Source organism: Oryzias melastigma, linkage group LG15, assembly GCF_002922805.2.
Source record: "Oryzias melastigma strain HK-1 linkage group LG15, ASM292280v2, whole genome shotgun sequence".
Taxonomy (NCBI): Eukaryota; Metazoa; Chordata; class Actinopteri; order Beloniformes; family Adrianichthyidae; genus Oryzias; species Oryzias melastigma.
Window position 1 is genome coordinate 7,951,761 of NC_050526.1, and position 20,456 is coordinate 7,972,216.

The following is a 20,456-nucleotide window of genomic DNA, read 5'->3' on the forward strand; positions in this document are numbered from 1 at the left end:
GTCTAAACAGCTGTCAGAAAAACTCATTTGGAGCAAGAACCAAAACGTAACAGAACAAAATAGAAAGTTATACAGAAAAAAAGCAGCACCATAGAAGTACTACACTGGCTACAAATGCATCTGTTTTTCAGATAATCTAAAACTAAATGCTACCATGTATTCACAATTAAGAGGCCAAAGAAATCGAGGGCTCTGGGCAGCTCTTCAGACCGAAGAGGTCAAAGAGGTCAAATCCTAAGTCCTACTCCAATCATCTTTGGATGTGTTGTCAAAGCGTTCCCATTGATCTTTTAACTATGATGATGCTGTTTTTAGATTAAGTGCAGACGTTCATGGATCTATTTGGATGCATCAGAATGGAGCAGAGCAAGGAGACTTGGGTCCGTCCATTTCAGTTTCTATGTCAAAATGGAGAGCTTTTTCACCCCACATTGTTTCGTCTGCTCCTGATTCATCATGATTTAAATAAAGAAATACTTAGAATCGAAGTTTTAAACTTAAATTCTTCTATGTTTGTCCTCCATCATTAGAAAATGCAACAAGAACACTGGAGTGGGTCTTTCATATCATTTGATTTAAAAAAAAAGTATTCTCTTGATTTGTGAAAAGAGATGCCATGCTTTTCTGGATGGAACCCAAAGGGGGCTAATGGCCTTACGACTGATCCCTGTAAACCTCCACATGACAGAGGCTGAAGAGCACTCAAAGCCACCCAGGCATTCATCAGTTCCATACACCAGCCAGACCTCTCCGCTCAAGTGGATCCGGTCTTTTATCAGTTCCTAGAGTCAGAACTAAACATGGAGAAGCTGCATTCAGCTTCTATGCTCCACAGATCTGGAACAGACTTCCAGAAAACATTAGATCTACTGAAACACTGTATTGTGTATTTAAATCCAGGTTAAAGACTCACCTGTTCTCAGTTGCATTTGATTAATATGAATTCAAAAGTGTACATCTGCACCCTTATTCAACTTGATTTTATTTTCCATCCTCAGGTTGTCAGTCTTATCCCCCCTTTGCTGTCTTTGTTCAAGGTTTTGTCATGTTTGAGTTTTTTACTTAAACTTATTAATGTCACCAAGCCTGGTCTCTTACATACTGGGTCCTTCATCACTGAATCCTGACAGGAAATCAGCTGACCTCATGCTGGTGAGTCAGTAGAACACATTTAAGTCATACATAAACAGAAAAACATGGAATAACGCATGTTTGTTTGCCAAAGTCACATGACTTATGACTGGCTTTTCATGGGAAAATAAATAATGGGACTCAAATGGTAAATGGCGTATACTTGTATAGCGCTTTCCACCCTCCTTTGAGGGCCCAAAGCGCTTCACAGTCACAGACCCATTCACCCATTCACACACACATTCACACACTGGTGGTGGCTCCACTGCTGAACACTGGCGCCAACCTCCCACCAGAGGCAATTCGGGGTTCAGTGTCTTGCCCAAGGACACTTCAACACATGGGCGGGCAAGGCAGGAGTTGAACCCGCTCACTTCTGATCAGGAGTCGACCGCCCTACCACTGCACCACGGCCGCCCATCATTTCAATATCCTTAAACATTGCTACAAAAATTACATTTTCTTTTTACTTGAATTTAAATATTTATTTTAGTTTCATTTAAGCTTGGATCTTCTTTGGCTCCGCCCCTCCCCGTTACCTGCTGGTAGCTTCTGACTTCTTTCACTGGAAAGCAAAGTGTTTTCTAGTTCTCTGGGCTTCTTCTGGATTGCTCTTGTGCTGCTCAAACAAAAAACCTCTAAAAAACTGAGCTTTAAGGAACAAACGATCAATCTTTAGATCTTTACGAATCTGCAAGATGCCATGGAAGTACTAATCTTTCAGAGACACGGGTGTTCAGGTAAAACTTCAGCAGTAAGCTCCATGCATGTTCAGAAAGAAATGTTCTGTGATTTTTGTTAAACTAGGTGACAGTCAAATTAGGAAGTCCATACAGAATGCAGTTATAAGCGGATGGTGAGGAGCTGCGTTGACGTTTGTCGTCTTTGGAGTTGTTTGAAGTCCCAGTGTCTGCAGAGGAAACGAACACAGCGCTCTCAGATATAAGGCTGCATTAGAGCAGGAGTGGAGATGAAAATAAAAGGCTGAATGAGGCTGTGATGCAGCTCCGTCTTACCACACAGGCCTGTATTTCTGTGCTGGGACTCTGCTGAGGGGATCCCCCCTCGCAGGCTGTGGATGGTCTGGCCTGAGCTCTTTCTGACTCTCAGCAGGTCTGTGAAAACATGAGAAGGTTTCACGTGATGGAGGCTGGAGTCTGGAGCATGTTAATATGTTGAGACTGCCTGCGTGGAAGTGGAGAGTCGGGCCTACCATCGAGCACAGCTGCAGCGGTCAGCGCATTCTGCTGAGGGCTGCAGGCCCACTGGTGGAGAACCACACAGCTGATGCCGCTCAAGCTCAGCCACAGAGCCGTCTCCACGGGTTTCTGCGTGGCCAGCCACGGCACGCTGGGGAGGACAGGAAGGCTGAGTTTGCTTTGAGAAGGCTAAAAACAAAAGTTATCACTTGTGCTGGACAGAGCAGTGACAGACCCTCGGAAGTACTGACAGGAGGACCAGATTTGGCTGCTTCGTTACCTCTTGTGTGGGCCATGGTTTGACTGGGAGTGAACGTCAGCTTTGCTGTGAACGAGGTCAAACAGCAGAGCCAGGCGGCAGTCTAAGACAGCAGACATCAGTGTCACTATTACACAGTAGAATGAACGTCAATAATCCAGTTCCCCAAATATCAGCTTCAGGACAGAAAAGCATATAAACTGGATACTAAATTGTTTTGGGCTTTAAAACAGAAATGAAAGTTAAATGGAATAAAACAGAAACACCTGCAACAATGAGTGAGCCTGGTCAAATGTAAGAGATGTTCCAACAAATCTGTTTTGAACTGCTGCTCACCAAAGAGAATTATAGAATCACAAGGAGAACAATAATATCTTTGACAGGAGCAAATATACAAATGAACACAAATATACAATTCCTGCATGAGAAAACCTCAGAATCAATTCGGAATCAGAATCAACATTAAAATGCGGGTGTCACTGGCATTAGCCCACAGGAGACAACTGGAGCTCCAACAGTGTCTTTTTTCCAACAACAGGGACATTTTCGATGTGTGTATTTAACACAACAAGATAACGCTTTGAACGGGTTAGAACAGAGTTTTGGACTCGTGATAAAACTTTGTTTTTTACACCCGTCTTGGGACAACTTCAGACTATGATAGTCCAGACTAAACAGACATTCTCTGACTACAATGATCACAGTTCTCAGAGTCAGAGAACGCACCGGGACTGAAGGTATCATCCTCATCGATTTTGATTGGTCCTTCGTGTTAGCCCCGCCCCAATGCTCCACAACGGGGCCAAAAGTTTTGAAACTGAAATTTTCAGATTTGAAAATGAAAAAAAAAGATTTGAAAGTGAAAAAAAGATTTGAAACAAAAAAAGGTCTGAAATTAAAATTTTGAGTTTTGAAACCTAAAAAACAGAACATTTGAAGCTGAAAATAATTAAGTTTATTTTAGAATAACAAAGTTTTGGACATTTTACATTTTTTGGCCAAACACTAATATTTTTTCAATCTGTTTTATTTCAGTTTCAAATAATAATTTAGCTCCACAGAGGAAGAGTTGTCAAAATACTTTGAAATTTTCACTTTCCTTTGTCTTAAAATGCAATTATGAACAATGTTTTTATCATTATCATTCTTAATATAATGCACAGGCTTTAAAGCTTTTTAAAGCTTTACTTTTACTGTTGATTCCTTTTCTGGAGTATATTTACCCAAAAGTTGTTTAGCTGGAGGTTGGCTCCATCCACTCTGGATTATAAAAGGTATTATTTCATAAACGGCATGATGCTGTTTGGATTCTGATGGATCAATCAGATGTGACTACTTCAGGAAGATTCTCTCCAGCTGAAGCCTTCAGCAGCCCCTCAGAACCACAGCTTCTTCAAATACTGCTCTGCAGCTCTGCTCTCAGATGCAGGATTGATTCCCTCACAAACAGAAATCTGCTGTTATTTAATCAGGTCCTGAGACGAGGGAACATCCCTGTGTTTTTGTGGACAGAGACAGCTGAAACTCAGAGCCTGGTGCCAGTCACACTGTAGTTAGCGGCACCGACACAGACCAGTGAGTGGCACATATGTCTGCCCTAAGGCAGTGAACAGGGCTGACCTGACACTCTGACAATCACAATGGAGAGAGCACTCCCATCTGCAGACTACCTTTGTTTGCTGGGGAGGGAGAGCAGTGCAGCCATGACGACCGAGCTACGCTCCTTTTAGATCAACATACTCTCATGGTGTGAGAAGCAGAACCATGATGTGAGACGCGTCTTCTGGAGTGACAGCTGTCAGTTAATGACTGAAAAATCACATTGATGAGGATTTGTAAGCAAAAATACATGTGGATTTAAGACACCCCAGTAACAGACTGGAGACCTGTCCTGGGTGTACCCCGCCTTTGCCCAACAGTATCCGGATTAGGCTCCAGCAGCCCTGTGACGGGTTCAGAAAATGGATGGATTTCAAACATATAATCTTTTCTGGACTGAGATGTCTGAGGTCTTTCCAGGGATCTGCTGTAGCCACTCCTCCAGTTTGGAGGTTACAGCCCCGAGTGCTCCAATTACCACGGGGATCACTGTCACTTTCACCTTCCGAGCTTCCTCCAGTTCCTCTCTTGAGTCCCTGGTATTTCTCCAGTTTTTCATTTTCCTTCTTCTTGATGTTACCATCACTTGGTACTGCCACATCCACCACAACAGCTTGGTGGTATTGGCCCAACAAGGTTCTGGAAATATTCCTCAGAGTTTGGTCCATATCAACATGACAGCATCACAGCTGCTGCAGATTTGTTGGCTGAACATCCATAATGCTGATCTCCAGTTCCACACATCCCAAAGATTCTATTGTGTTCTGGTGACTGTGGAGGTAATTGGAGTCCAGTGAACTCATTGTTCTGGAAACCAGTCTGAGATGATTCCAGCTTTTTGACATGGAGTCTTATCCTGCTGGAAGTAGCATGAGAAGATGGTACTCTGTGGTCATAAAGGGATGGACATGGTCAGAACAATACTCAGGTAGACTGTGGGGTTGGAACCATGATCAGTTGGTACTGAGGGGTCCAAAGTGTGTCAAGAAAATATCTCCCACACCATTATACCACCACCACCACTCTGAACTGTTGATACAGGACAGGATGGATCCATGTTTTCATGTTGTTGATGTTACCATCTGAATGTAGCAGGGATAGAGACTCATCAGACCAGACAACGCCTTTCCATCTTCTATTGTCCAGTTTTGGTGATTCTGTGTGAATTGTAGCCTCAGTTTTCTGTAGCTGTCAGCAGTGATATCTGGTGTGTTCTGCTGTAGTTCATCTGCATCAAGGTTGGACATGTTGTGTGTTCAGAGATGTTCTTCTGCAGACCTCTGCTGTAACCATCTGAGTTCCTGTTGTCTTTCTATCAGCTGGAACCAGTCTGGACATTCTCCTCTGACCTCTGACATCAACAAGACATTTCCAGCCCAACTCCTGCTCTCTGGATATTTTCTCTTTTCCTGACCATTCTCTGTAAACCCTAGAGATGGTTGTGGGTGTAAATCCCAGTAGATCATCAGTTTCTTAAATCCTCAGACCAGCCCGCCTGACACCATGTTCAGAGTCACTTCAATCTCCTTTCTTCCTCATTCTGATTATCAGTTTGAACTGCAGCAGATCATGTTGATCATCTCTACACGTCTAAATGCATTGAATTGCTGCCCTGTGATTGGCTGATTGGACATTTGTGTTAACAAGCAGTAAATAAGGTGTTGCTAATAAAGTGGCTTGTGAGTGTATAAATATACAGTGTATATTAAATAGATTTTCATCATCATTAGTGTGTCTTTAGCCACAAGGGGTGTGGTGTGACTGAAGGAAACGTTCCGGTCAGTTCTCTCCTTCTTAGGTTTGGGCACCGAAGTTCGATTCCAAGCAGGAACAGCTATGATTTATGCGGTTCTACCGAAACCAAAAGAAGCTGCTGCAAACGGTTCCTCAATTCGGTGCTTAGTTTCATTGAAGGTCTATTTGTCTTAGACATTTCAATCACTTCTACTCTGTTCAGTACGTTAAAGTTCTAGCCAATCCCTTCTGCTTTTTCTGTGATAGTGGGCGGGCTCACGCTGACGAGGGCATGCGCCGTGCAGCGCTCTAATGTCTGGCTGCATTTCACAGCAGGTTAAAGTAGTTTGACCTTTCGCTGCGTCACATCAGCCAATCAGGAACTCAGCTTTGGAAATGCGATGTTTTCAGTGACCTGATCAGCGGGTAGAATATTAATCCAATACCAGTGTTTTTGTCCCGTCGCATCACGGCGGTTCTCTGGCTGCAGCCAGACTCCTGGACTTCAGCGGAGCTCGCTCGATCCACACACCCGCAGACAGACAGCCGCTGTGGGGCTCCTCACAGGTTAATGTGGAACAGCCATCAAACTGAGTCACCGAGACACAGAAACAACGGAAACGGCTGTCATCCAGACACACCACCGAGTGAGATTAAGTCCCCGGTAACTCCTCAGACAAGCTCAGGATCACATGTTTGACAGGTGGCGAGCAGTGAATTTGCCGTGCTGCAAAAGGGGGGTGCACGAAAGAGGGGAGGGGCCATCGGTTTGCAGCTCAGGGTTTGAGGAGCTTTGATTTAAAAGGAACAGCCAGCACGTGAAAAAACAACAACACCCAAAACGTCAATTTTTGACGTGGAGGTCTTAACCATGCATCAGTATGTGACTTAGGAAAGAGAATGTGTTGATTTGGGAAGTTGTAGACCTTACTTTTTATAACTGAAGTACAGAAATTGTCACCAATTAGGAACCGAAACCAAAACCAAAGAACCGCTTTGGCACCGGAACCAAATAAAACCCAATCAGTGCCCAACCCTAGTCCTTCTGTTCACATCTGGTTAATGTGTAAAAGAAAACCCATGGAGTCAGCAGTGCAGATGTTAGAATGAAGGCAGATGATCAGAAAAAAACAAATGTTTCTGTTTGTGAGAAATCCTGAAAATGAACTGTCTGATGACGTTTGGATTTTATTTTACTTTTGTAAGAACAAAGGAGCAGAGCGGAATTCTGAAGAAATGCTCTTCTCTCCCTTCAGCAGTTTTCCTGTCTCCCAACTCTAGAAATGAGAGACAGACAGACCCGTGTTGAAAAGGATTTAGCCTTTTGAGTCACATTGCTTTCAATTTCTAACTCATCTTCTCCTTCCACTGGACTTGGCACATTTTCTTCTTCCAAAAAGCTCTTTAAAACTCAATACACTGTGAGGCCTCACAGAATTCTAATGAAAAACCTGAGAAAGCAGTTGCCCTGGAAATCTGGTGACAGGGTCAGTTTTTGTTAGCATTCATATGCTGATAACGCACATTTATTTACAGCATACAATATTTCTTCTACATAAAATGACCTCTGTTCAGAGGAAAATGCATGAAGGTGAAGGAAGAAAAGGGTGGCAGTACCAGACAGATTGAGAGCAGCTAGTCTTTCAGGGGGGAGGATTCCCACAAAGCGCTCCTTCCCCATGTAGACGAAGGCACTGCAGCGGCGCAGCACTCGCTCACTCTCAGAGACACTAAACACATGTAAACATTAGTTAGCAAAGCAGAAAGAATTGATTAGGCAGCAATGCGACAGAAACAAGTTCTGAGAACACGATCATACCTGCTGCCCCCCCACAGACGGGTGAAATGCGGCATGTGGGTTTGTAAAACTTCCTTCATCAAAGACAAACTTCTCTGTCCTGTGTGAGCGAGAGGCAGATCTGTCAGAATAAGGTTTTCCCAAACCTGAACATATGGTCATTATCATATGTTCAGGTTTGGTCAATTCTAAGTCATTCTGATGGACTCACCTTCACTGTCAGCAAAATCTACCAGAAGTGAGTAAAGGATTTTCTTATTTAAAAAAATAAATTATATTACTTCTAGCAACAATCTAATGAGACATATTTTAATTACTATGCCTCAAAAGGATACAACAAAAGTCTTGTTTGTCCACTGGGATGGTGAGAGAAGGCTGCACGGGACCAACAGGTGTCTGGGTAAATGTATATTTCTTTAGTTTTTACAGCTTAAATGCAGATTTGTGAACAAGCAAATTAAAGTACAACATTCTGTTTATATGACCGCACAACAGGCTTTGCAGCACATAGACAGTGTCTGTGTGAAGACAAAGAAAAGCAAAAGGATTCTACAAATGAGACTGGACAGGGAGGTGCATAACTGACGATAAATGCTCACAGGTGGGAAATAGGATCCTTATGAATGCAAAATGCATAAGTGATTGAAAGACACACTTTAAAGAGAGGCGGAGGGAAGTTAAATAATTGCCACTGCTGACAGCAGGTAAAGTAATTTTGCCGTCTGCATCTGGCGGGCCCAGATTGATTTAGTCCACTCACCGCTTTGATGGCCTGGCTTTGATGTGCCTTCCCCTTCGCTCCCTTGCTAACTTTGGTGTCCTTTTTGTTGTCACTTTCAACTAGCACAAACAGAAAGCAGCATTCACACAGACACGGATAGATTACACAGCGTTTGAGCAATAAAATAATGAAGTCACCATTTCTGTAAAGTCACAGACGTTTATCAGTCAAAAACAGTTTCCTCCTGGCTGCAAAACTTACTAGTCTCTAATAATTAAACAAACCTATTTCATTCAATTGAATGGACCAATAGGACCAGCAGGTAAAATGACCTGTTTATTTTACTACATTTATTAGGTATTTTATGAAAAAATCAAGACGGAAAGGTCAATCTTAAGAAAAACAAACAAAAAAAAACCTAACAAAATAACCATAGTCCTGACATAGAACCTGCTTTAAAGATTAAAGTGCAAACCCAAATGACTTGGAACCCAAATAAACAAAACTCATGTGACATCCAACATGCTGCAGCCTTTGGTACAATGAGACATTTGAATGCTTGGTCACTCATCCATGAAAAGCAACCATGGAATGCAGCAGCTCAGTGAATCAAATTCATGCTTTGTGGATACAGTGGACAAATAACTTTCAGGAAAGATTCACATCTTCACCTGCATTTAGCGTCTTTATCATTCTCTGTGGGAGTCGGTGGGAAATATACAAAACTGCATATTAGACTGATTTTCGAAGAACTACAGGGAAACTAGAGCTAAACTGGGACAGCAAGGATCGGTTGACTGCTGCTCACCCCACTGAGCCACGACCCTCCTCCACTGTAGCATCCACCTCTGTGTTCATTGGCAGTCGTACTGAACTGCTATACACTTTACATTCTTCTTTTGCCCAACAAACCTGCTAAAGGCTTGGAAAGCATACTGATATGAAATACAGAACATATTGGTAGTTCATATCCGGGTGCAAAAAACAACATTTTGGCTTCAGATTCCTCAGTATCACACAGAATAATGCAGAAACATCAAGACATTTACACTAAAGTATTTTGACCTGAGAAAGACTCTTTATACTTTAGTGCTAATTTTGGTAAAAAAAATAACAAACTAACTTTTTAAAAGTAATTTTAAGTCTTCTTGATACACTGGAAAACATTTGACATCAAAGTTAGAGGGCTGGAGACTATTTTGATCTGAATATCAAATGAAGTCCTTTCAGCAGAAAGGTACTTTTTGTTTCTCTCACATCTACACAAATATGTTGAGCTCTAACCTTTAGACAAGTCATGCAAAAGATTCAACCTTTCATAAAAGTACAGATGTCTGCAGGAGCTGACGCGGCGCTCTTTCTACCACACTTTTTTGTAACATAATAATGTTTTTGTCCTGAAGCAAAGACGCTAGAGCCAAAGAAAACACATGCACTAGTCTTCCTGTACAGCACATCAGTAAAAGAAGGGCTCAGCACAGAGCTTTCATTCAGGTGTGTTTGGTAGAGCGATCAACATACACAAACTACCCAGAACTGAACTACCGTCCAGATACACAAAGAACATGCATGTTCATGTTCAAATACAGCGGATCAAATAAAAGATGTTTGTTTGTGATTCAGCATTTGACTGTAACCTGAAGGAACCAATCAATAACAGACTTGACGATCTTCATGTTTCTGTTTGAATGTCAGTGTTCATAGGTCATCATAAACGCTCATGAAACTTTATGTCACTGGCTGATCGAAGAATGTAGCTTCTGGATGAACTCAGTTCAGGCCCAGCCCTGGGTTGCATGGAGCCCTAGGCGAAAAGGGATTTTAGCACCTCCATCCCTTTACAAGTATTTCTCTTTTTAAATCTGTCAATCAAACTGTCTTGGACAGACTCTGTTTGAATGAATGATCTTCTTTCCATCAACAGCTCTGCTGCACATGCACTAAACCCTCATCTGTTCCTAGTGTCTAGTTCAGGTTCTGGAGAAGAGAAGATGGTATCTTCACATTGACTGCAGTCAAATGAGCCGCCGTTCACATTTCTGTGGTCAAATCAGCATCACTGGATTTTTGGTGTGAGTTTCATCCAATACTTACGGTAGCAGGACTGAGAACGCTGGAAAATCTCCACCAGACTCCACGGAGCTTCTTGATGTGACCACGGAAATGTGAACGGCGGCTCATTTGACCGCAGTTGGAAAGGATTGTAAATCAAACAAAGTTCGGTCCATGAAGCTCTTCACTTCCTCGCCCAAGCTGACATCTTTGTGTAGCAGCGGTGATGATTTATGCTAGCGAGACACAGAGCTATCATAATCTGACAGGGGGGACCAGGAAGGAGCAGTTCCAAAAGCCACGCCCCCTCAGAGGAGATTTAGAAAACAGAGGCTTCAGATCAACATGAAACATGGCTTTTTAAGACATTAAGGTTGTGGGATTTTGGTTAAAAACTTCATAATCATAATAAAACACTACTGGGAATGTCTTTTTAAATAAAAAAAAATTGTCGTGGGGGACTTCAAAGGGTAAAGAATAATCGTTATTGAAGGTTTAAAGATACAAAAAAATAAAGAACAGCAGTTGAATTTGTCTTTTTTTGACCAAAAACTAGAGCTTTTTTTCAGCCGAAATTCAGGGGCGGTGGGGGGTCCAAGCAATTGTATGTACATAAACAGACAAACCTCTTTGAGTCCGTTTTTCCTCCTCTTCCTTCCTTTGTTATCTTAAAGCTGAGTTATGGATTTTGCCAAACTTTTGAATTACTTCATTTATCTTTTTTAATTACTTTTCATTCATACATGAAATGAGTTGTGTGTCAAACTTAAAAAAAATAATAATAATTTATAATCATTGAGATTAATAATCACCAGCAGATGGTGTTCTAGGCAGCCGCCTAGGTCGCCTAACCTAGGGCCTGCCCTGACTGAGTTTCAGGAAACTGAGTCATGGCCGTACTGTTAATGTTGTGAATAGACACTGTTGGAGTTCCCTCCACACAGGTGTAGAGTGTAGTCATGATTTCATTGGCTGATGCTCATGTGAAAATAGCTAAACTCTGTGGCAGACACTGTTCCTCATGATGTCAAAACTGAGACACTGCTTTGTGATTGACCTTCATGAGAGATGGCTGTTTAGAAAAATTGAATAATTTACTCAAAAGAGAAGGACACTTAGCATTTCAGGCTCTCATTTTTCTGGTTATAATAGGACAAACTCAACAATGTTTACCTGTTGGAGGCCGTTTTCTGCAGTCTGTAGTCTAAGAAACACTGTCACCTCAAAGTCTGAGCCTGTTTACAGCCAGCCGTGTCTGACAGTCAATGCATGTGTGTTTATTACCTTTCTGTGTCTTGTTTGAATTGAGGCGGCTGTAGAAAAACTGCAGAGAAAAGTCGCGTGACACAAAGCTGAGGTCTTCCTCCTGCAGGATTGACAAAGACTCCAGAGGCAACTCCAGCAAGTCCCTGTCTGCCAGCATCACCAAACCCTCGCCTGGTTCTGCTGGAAGAGATGAAAACATATTACACTGCCTGTTTATGAACGCATAAAGCTGACATATCAAACCTCTGGTGGGGCAGAGGGTCTGCATGGGAAGAGCCAGTTTGTTTAGAGGAAAGCATGTAGACAGAACAGGCTTTACCTGTGCTAGCCTCATCTTCCTCGTCTTTGGTCCTTTCAGATCCTTGAAAGGGTGAAGCAGGAGGCCTGCTGGATGGAGAAGGATCGTCATCAACTGTGTGTGCAGCAGCACAAAGCTGTCAGATTTAGACTGTCGTACATAACTATCGGCATATTTATTAGCTTAGTGTCAGAATTCCCTGTAGATAGATGACATATGTGTCTGTTAAAACATTTTAATTTAAAAGCTTATAATGAAAGTAAACATGAATGCAAAAGATTCATATTTATCAGCACTAATTTAATGCGTTAACATGCTGAGGCTGAAGAAAAATACAACATTTTTGAGAGATCTGAGAAGTTAAATACGTAAAATAAAAAGTAGAACTCTAAAAAAACAATGAAAAGCTGATAAGAAATATAGTGAGTACATTTGATCTTTGAAAATGTTCTTTTTAAGAAAGCAGCTGACAATGTTTAGAGACCCACTCCAATAAAGACCATGTCTTTAACATGTCTTTAACATGTCTTTATGGCATGACATTTATAGACATTTAACCCTTTAACATCAGAGCTCCACTGTTTATGCTCTGTTTATATTCTGCTAAGAAGAAACATGTACAGTACTTAGTTCTACACTTCTTTAATTTAGATTAGATTAGATTAGATTAGATTAGTTTGGATTAGATAGGCTTTTATTGTCCTTGTCACAGGACAAAAAAATTGAAGCAGCAGTTACAGTGCAAAAGAAATGTATCGAGACATAATATAAAATATGTGAAAAAATATGTACAACCGTACATATTGTGTACTTTATCTGTTGCTGAGACACAGAGAGAAGTGTGTGTGTTGTGATTGTGTGTTTATTTCATCTCTACAGTCTGTTTAGATACAAAGACATGATTGTATTTGTCAGTCGTGGTGTTTTATTGTGAAAAATTGGTTATATTTTGAAAATAAACCGGATTTTCTCATGTATCTTGTTGTATCTTCCTGTCAGAATTAACGCGGATCGCTCGCGGCTCACACACAAAATAGACCAGACGCTAAAATGATCTGCTGCACAGCGCGAGTCTTCAGTGGAGGACCGCGTTGCTCTGCGCCTGGTGTGAACCACACCATAGGTTAATAGAATGGCAGTGGCCTCCATTCTGCGTCCAGTGTGAACCAGGTGTTACTCTTTTCTCATTGTTCTTCTTGAAAACAATCAAAACTGTTCTTCAAATCTCTGAAGGGAAATTTACTGAACATACTTTGGAGCTTTTCCAAATCCACTAAGAACATGTGACACTTAGAACCAGAAAAATGAAAGTCATCTAGGTTCACCTCAAACAAGAAAAGCTGAACTGTGTGAGAAGTGGATTCAAATAGTCCTCCATGTCCTGCACAACTTCTCTGAAGAGAACGGCTGACTGTGAGTCTGCTGCAGCGCTCTGTGGAGGGAAAGAGTAAAGAAGCTTGAGTTATTTTTGGAGGCTGCTTTTTCTTTATGTCTTTTTCCCATCACTCAGGCAGGGGACCGCATTAGTCGAGGTGGGTTTCAGCAGAATGTTTGTCAGAGACCTGCAGCCGGGCCTCTGCACCGCCCCGGCATTCTTCCTTCACGGGGGAATGTTGGCTCCTCTGGGAGAAGAGCCGGGCTTTCTCCCTCAGTGCCTGCAGTGCCTGTGGGCAGACTGAAACTCTTGCCACCCTGGTGCATGTCAGGGTACCTGCTGCAACACAGACAACACTCATTCAGACAAGAAGACTCACTGACACTTCCTAATTGGTCCCTGTGAGTTCCTCTGCATTTGCCTCGTTCTATTTGTTTGTCGAGTGTCTGTATTTTTCTATCAAGTATGATTCCCAGCATAGAACCCCTCAGCCTCTAACAGCATCACATGCAAACAGGTAACGCTGATGGTGGTCTAAGCAGTGGCAAAGGTGATTCCTCTCTGCTGCATCCCATCATTTTCCTTATGTGCATTCAGAATGTCTGACCTCATTGTTGCCTTGCAGATAAATATCCCATATTTATTAGAGGATTTTCATAGGGGAGCAAATTAGATTGAGAGTCAAATATGAGTACATCCCTAACAGGCAGACGTAAGAGTCAGTCTCTTCAGGATCTGCTGGGGCTCTTTCTTTAAGGTTGTTGCAGCACAAAAAGCCTCAAACTAACTGCTTAAAAAGTTCTAAATACTTGCAAAAAAGTCACAATATTTTTTGAAGTGGATTGTTTCCCTAGTTTAGTGAGAGGGAATCATGACACACCACATGCACTGATGAAAATCCCTCATTAAACAGTGGTTATTTTAAAATAAAATGTGTTTGATGTCCAGGTCTCCCTTGAAAAAGAAATCTAATCTCAATGGGATTTCCTTGTAAAATAAAGGTTAAATATAAAAATTATAAATAAAAAAATAAATAGAATAAAATAATAAATAAATAAAAATAAAAAAATAAATCCAATTTATAAAAGAGCAACAGGAAAATGTGAGCATTATGAAAGCAGCACATTTAATTCTTTTTGTACTATAATGATCAACATTATTATTAATTTTCAACTAAAGAAAAAGCTGACAAACCGGTTTAATGGTTTTGTTTAACTTTAAAAATGCAACTTGTATTTTTTTTATTCTTTTTTTTAGAAAACAATAATTATTTCAGTTCAGTTAGTTTCGAATAAATGTGTCCATTAGTAACTTAGTCTTATTTATTTTACTTTTCTTTGACTTATTTTTTTATATTAACTACAATTTTTTTCTGTCAAAAGGTGGAAGATTCATCATTAACACAGACATTATTAGAAAACAGATGATTTAGTCAGAAAGATCACTTGCCTGTCAACAAAATCACTTGAGTATATAATGTCTCCATATCTGCATAAACACATCATTAGGTTTCTGTCCAGTTGACTCAATGCGGCATTAAAAACTTCTCCATTCTGATAACATTCAATCAGTTCAGATTTCACCTAAATTACCTGTAAAAAGTGAAAGATTGGATCAATTAACAAAAGTTCTGTCATTTGTAACATTTGAAAATATTACTTTTCATCAAATTAACATTTTGAGTTGATGGTTAACTCGACCTAAAAATGTAATTTGATAAACGTGTATTTTTTTATTGTAACAAATTACACAACTATTGTTAATTGATCCAATCTTTCACTTTTTACAGTGTAGGTTTCTTAAAACCTACACATGGTATATCAGAAATGACAAATACACAAACATGGTAAATTCACCCACACAGAATAAAATCAATACACAGGAAACATTCACACACTGAAGATTACATTTTATACACTCAGTAAATCCACACTCCTGATAAATCCACACACAGTACTGCAGACGAGGACTCAACTGTCAATCATTCTCCATGTTTGCTTCATGATTTCAAAGTTCTCATCATTGATTCTCATTTTTGTTTCAATTTGAATGTTGAAGAAGATCAAAACTGTTTAGCTCCACTTTCTCAGAGAATGAAACAATCTTCACTGAGGATTTTTGTTGTAACTCAGAGACTTTATCAACCATTATACCTTCACTGTCGTGGGGAATTGAGGATGTTCAGATCACAATGCGGGGCACATTTGCTTGGTCAACCTGATGATATTTATGTGTGAGTCTAGATATTTGAATGACGGAAACAGTTTGATGGTGGAACCTGTTTAAACGTTGGCCTGTCTGGTAAAATCTTCAGGAATTGGTGTGACGTTAACATCCTAAAGCCCTGGAGGGACAGATGCTCAGGATTATGTTCAAGAAAACACAAACCTGACTCATGTGAAGTCTTTCCTTCTGTCTGTTCTGACGCTGCAGATGGCTTATAGAAAGCCCCGAAGAGTTCTGACCTAAACAATCACAAACATTAAAAACTTTTTATCACAAGTATCTGAAAAAAAACTTTTTTTTTAGTTACAACATCTGTTGTACTATAGCGTAATGAATAAAGCCTTTACAAGAGCAGCTTTGCCGCTTTAGGAAGGACATGCTTGACTTGGCCCCTCCCAGGTGTGACTGAGAATTCATGAGATTTCTGGACAGGATTTATTTATCGAAAAATTAATCTTAGTTTTTAACTCTTTTACATCGGAGCTCCAAGTGTTTAAGTTCTTTGATTTACTGTAACTTTTTAACCGTTAATACGATCATTCCAGTAGATTCTGAAGGAGAAAAGTACAGGTGCGCACGAGATAGATTTTGTGTTTAAGCACCACCGACAGGTGTTAATAGGTTAAAAATCTTTCTGTAATGCTCAATCGGAAATAAATTTACAATGTTTTTTTTTTTAATTCTATTTCCCTGTCAGATGCAAGAAGCTCTACACAAGAACACACACAGAGAATGAACAGAGTTACCTGCTTTGGGAGTGCTGCAGGAGCAGGATGTGCAGGCCAGGTGGGAGCTCCGACAGGATGCTCAGGTGGTTGGACATTACAGTCATGTGACTAAAGGCCTATAAACCCAATTTCATATCCTGTGCTTAGAATATTAACATCAAATTTTAATTTAACTGAAATTATAACAGACTTTTTACATTTGAATTTGCTATTTGAGACAAAGAAAAGAAAAATTATTTTTGGACAAGTTTAAAAATTGCAGATAAAATGATGTTTTATAAAACAAGAAAAAAAAAACTAAAATAAGTGTTTTGGTAGGCAGATTAATACAATGGATACGTTTTAAATGACATGCTCAGTGAGCTGTGAATTATTTAAGCAAAAGCCTTTTTGGAGAACAGTTGAGCAGATCTTGTTGATGTAAGAAAACATGTTCAAGTGTCTGCAGCTGCTCTGCTCCGTCATTCTTCAGTGGGTTTGCACTAAAGGCTATAGAAGCACCAACATTATGCCACCATGAAGGGAATTTACTGGGCAGCGAGTGACAGCATCCATAAATCATGAGTGGCTCTGTTTGGTGACCAAGTACCTTGGAGGCTGTGCTGAGGGAGGCGTCCGCTCCCTTCAACATGCTGCTGGGTCGCTCCTCCTTGGAGAGGAGCAGATCGGAGCGAATGCCGAGTGGAACCGGGAGCTGGAAGGAGCCGATGCGAGCAGAGCCCAGGACCTCCACGGTAGCAGCAGCCGCGCAGCAACTCTGAGATGAAACAGAAGCTGATGGTGGACGGATTCCCCACTCGGGTGTTACACAGAGAAATGCTTCAGAAGATCCTGCACAGCAAGTTCATCACGACATGCTGTACCTGAAACAGAGCCAGGCATTGACCCGCAACCGCAGAGTCACAGCGCCCATTACACTTCAGCATGTTCAAAGAGGCATCGGCCAGGGTGGAGACGGGCAGCCGGTGCTGAAGACACAAGTTGACGGCTTCAGAGAGAACTTTGTTGGCTTCATGCAGCACCTTCTGGACTCCAGGTCTTCTCTGTCACATGACAACACCACGACAAACACACTTCAGTCAGATAGATGTCGCAGATGTTAAATTTAGTAATGATTCTTCTAAGTCATGAGCCATAGCCTGCCAAAACTTGACTTTTCCTAACGTTCTTTGAGGTATTTCAGTTGAATTTCAGGATTAGTCAAACCATTGAAGTCTCACATCATGATCTGCAGCTCCAGTAATGAGAACAGTCCTGTTCCCCAAGCTCCACCCCTCTGACTGGACTTTCACATTTCGGCTGTGGGCGGAGTCAGCCTCCAACTTCCCTGTTTGGTTACCCTTTAAAGTCTCACTTTGATCTTCTTTTGATTATTTTTTAAATCATTATTGGTCTTTTTATTATAACTTTTATAATTTTTGCTGTATTTAGACTAAATAAAAACAGTGTATTTTTCTATGACATGGTTTCTGAATAAAGAATTACATAATAAAGACATACTAAGAAATTCAATTTTTGAGCTTAATTTTCTTCATAAATGTCAAAACAACATTTTCATTAGAATGAGTCTTTATGTCTATTGTCTATTGTTAACTTGTCATCTGCAGCAGTTCTACAGCCAGACGTCATCCTGACGGGACAGCAGCAGCTCTAACCCCCTTTTTGGAGGTTTTAGTCCATTTCCAGGATGAATGCCAGTTATTTTAGCTCTACACAACACATGTTGACTGTAGCTCTGGTGTACTGACATCCAGTCGTAACTGTGTCAGAGATGGGGAATTGACTCTCACTCACGACTAACAAACTGATGTGAGGTGACAGTAGCTGGGCTGGCTCCAGCAACCCCACAACCCATCGTAAACGGGTACAGAAAATGTCAGTGTTTTCATTTCCACTGTCAGCCTGAAGACTGCAGACTTACGCCGGAGTCACACAGGACGCCATTCGGCGCCCATGTTAACCTATGGCGTCGGTCACACCAAGCGCGGAGCGACGCGCAGCGGCGCGGAGGGTCCGCGCGGTGCAGCGCAACGTTTCGGCGTCTGGCCTATTTCTTCCGCGAGACGCGAGCGCTCCGCGTCAATACTGGCAGGAAGTTGCGTCGAAATACATGAGAAAATCCGGTTTATTTTCAAAATAGAACCAATTTGTCACAATAAAACGCCGCGATTGACAAATGTGATCATGTTTTTGTGTCTAAACAGACTGTAGAGATGAAAATATGCATACAATCAAAACACACAGACACGCGTGCGCGAGAGCCCCCACCCCGGACACCACAGATCTCCGGAGCGGGTGTGCTGGTCTGCAGGGTTCTGGGAGGAAAAAAAGCAGGGCAGACGGGGCTGTGGGGGCACACTGGAGCGGGACACGGGGCTGCGTTTGAACGAGAGAGAGGCAGAGGAGCGGTTCTTCTGGGAAGAAACATCAGGTAATATTTTTAGTTCATTAATTTACCGACGGAAACACCTGCGTGCGTGCACACAGACACACAACAGAACAGACACACACGCACACGCGCGCACAAGCCGATCAATGAAGTGGGCCGACTGCGGAGTTGGGGGGCGGGGTCTGTGTCGACAGGGGCAGAGACCATCTCCTTTTAGCAGAAACACTGGGAGATATCCTGGTTATTGATCATGATGGCAAAAAAGCAATAGCTCTAGCAGAAGCGCATGCCGACCGTCGCGGAAACAAATCGCGTCTGGTGTGACCAATAGAGCGCTCTCCGCTGGGCGGCGCTATCGCGTCCTGTGTGACTCCGGCGTTACACAAGTAACTTTCAGGTGTTGTACATTTGTTTTTATCCATCTTTTGCCTTCTAACCCAAAACACTTGTAGCAGTCCACCCTTGGAAAACAACTGTGATGACCTGTGCTGACCATTTGGTCATGTGGAATGCCTTTTTCAAGATTAAAGGCTATTCTTTTACAGCAAGGAAGCCATAAGGTCTCTGAAACTCCTATCCCCCTTTCGGATGTAAGTCATTAAACCAGCAGGACCCTGACTATTCAAATGCAGAATAGTCTGGCTCACGTCGGCCGTCAACTTCAAAGAATCTTGGTTCCAGGAAGACTGACCCCCTGGAGGGTGGAAGCCTTCCTGACAGACACTCTGAATCCTTTGTTTGAAAAAATGTGACCCTGCATAACTTTCTTCTGTTTTAAAACACAGGACTTTTGTTCACTGGATCTTACATGTAAAACATCTCTCCACAGCCACAAGAAATGTCCTAATATCATTACATGTGTGTAATCAAACCTTTGTTCCTAGCAGAAGAAGATTCCACAACTACTTGGAGGTTAAAATCTTTGAATTAATCATTGTGTAACCGTCAAAGCTTGGAGAATTGCTTTTCTGTGTTTATGTGGACTTTGGGAGGCATTTTATGTGCCACATATAGGATTTACACACACATATAGGGTTTTACAAACTTTTTGATAACTTTGTTTGATAGAAACTCCTTTTGTGGTTAATTCAGCATTAAAGATTAAAACACACCCACAGACCAGAATAAGGTGACGCCCCTGAAATTTGCATAGACAGAGCTCATTGGGACATGCAAATTACCTCCAATCGTAAAACGCCTCAAATCCCCACGGATTGGGCGATTCTGGCCCTGCCTCCCAGTTTGAAAGCACGCGCGCACAGGCTGGGGCTCTCTCTTGCACCCTTCCTCCATCTTCTTGGCTGCTGCTAAAACAGGCTCAACAACACGCCTCTAAACTAACTGCTAAGCTAGAAGCCAGAACAGGAACAGAACAGAAACATCTAAGTTCTTCTTAAGATCACGTTTTTTCGCGCGCTTTCTTTCTTTTCAACATTTTTGTCTCCCGTTTATTTCATAGACTGATTCCAACTTTTTACCATTTTTGATGCTTTTATTTTGAAACTGATTTTAATGCTAGACCAGTCGATAAGTTTCATTGTCCGGCCAGCTTTTGCGACTTTGGTCACCAAACGGAATAGAGAAATCGTTCGACCACCCCAGAAGCTAAGTGACTGAACAGAGCAGAACCAGCAGAACCGCAGGTTCCCTTTCCTTCTACACCTGGCTGCAGATCTCGCCT

The 20,456-nt window shown here is 41.6% G+C and overlaps 1 protein-coding gene across 12 annotated transcripts in view; it reads right to left on the reverse strand.

Annotated features, from left to right (window-relative positions):
• Window positions 1–1,594: 1,594 nt before the first annotated feature.
• LOC112161639 (cilia- and flagella-associated protein 46) overlaps window positions 1,595–20,456 on the reverse strand; it is a 66,381-nt gene continuing 47,519 nt past the window's right edge. For 4 of the 12 annotated variants that reach the window (XM_024296949.2, XM_024296946.2, XM_024296950.2 and 1 more), the window contains 17 exons: window positions 17,250–17,429; window positions 16,976–17,143; window positions 16,405–16,502; window positions 15,821–15,897; window positions 13,620–13,771; window positions 13,383–13,489; window positions 12,079–12,146; window positions 11,778–11,939; window positions 8,481–8,560; window positions 8,056–8,116; window positions 7,932–7,949; window positions 7,742–7,820; window positions 7,540–7,652; window positions 2,611–2,692; window positions 2,345–2,481; window positions 2,148–2,246; window positions 1,595–2,041 (listed from right to left, as the gene is read on the reverse strand). In XM_024296949.2, the coding sequence (XP_024152717.1) occupies window positions 1,935–2,041; window positions 2,148–2,246; window positions 2,345–2,481; window positions 2,611–2,692; window positions 7,540–7,652; window positions 7,742–7,820; window positions 7,932–7,949; window positions 8,056–8,116; window positions 8,481–8,560; window positions 11,778–11,939; window positions 12,079–12,146; window positions 13,383–13,489; window positions 13,620–13,771; window positions 15,821–15,897; window positions 16,405–16,502; window positions 16,976–17,143; window positions 17,250–17,429 (1,788 nt within the window). In that variant the 3' untranslated portion in view covers window positions 1,595–1,934. Of the gene's footprint in view, window positions 2,042–2,147; window positions 2,247–2,344; window positions 2,482–2,565; window positions 2,693–7,539; window positions 7,653–7,741; window positions 7,821–7,931; window positions 7,950–8,055; window positions 8,117–8,480; window positions 8,561–11,777; window positions 11,940–12,078; window positions 12,147–13,382; window positions 13,490–13,619; window positions 13,772–15,820; window positions 15,898–16,404; window positions 16,503–16,975; window positions 17,144–17,249; window positions 17,430–20,456 lie in introns of those variants that run through there. The other 8 variants (XM_024296945.2, XM_024296947.2, XM_024296943.2 and 5 more) reach the window with 8 other exon arrangements.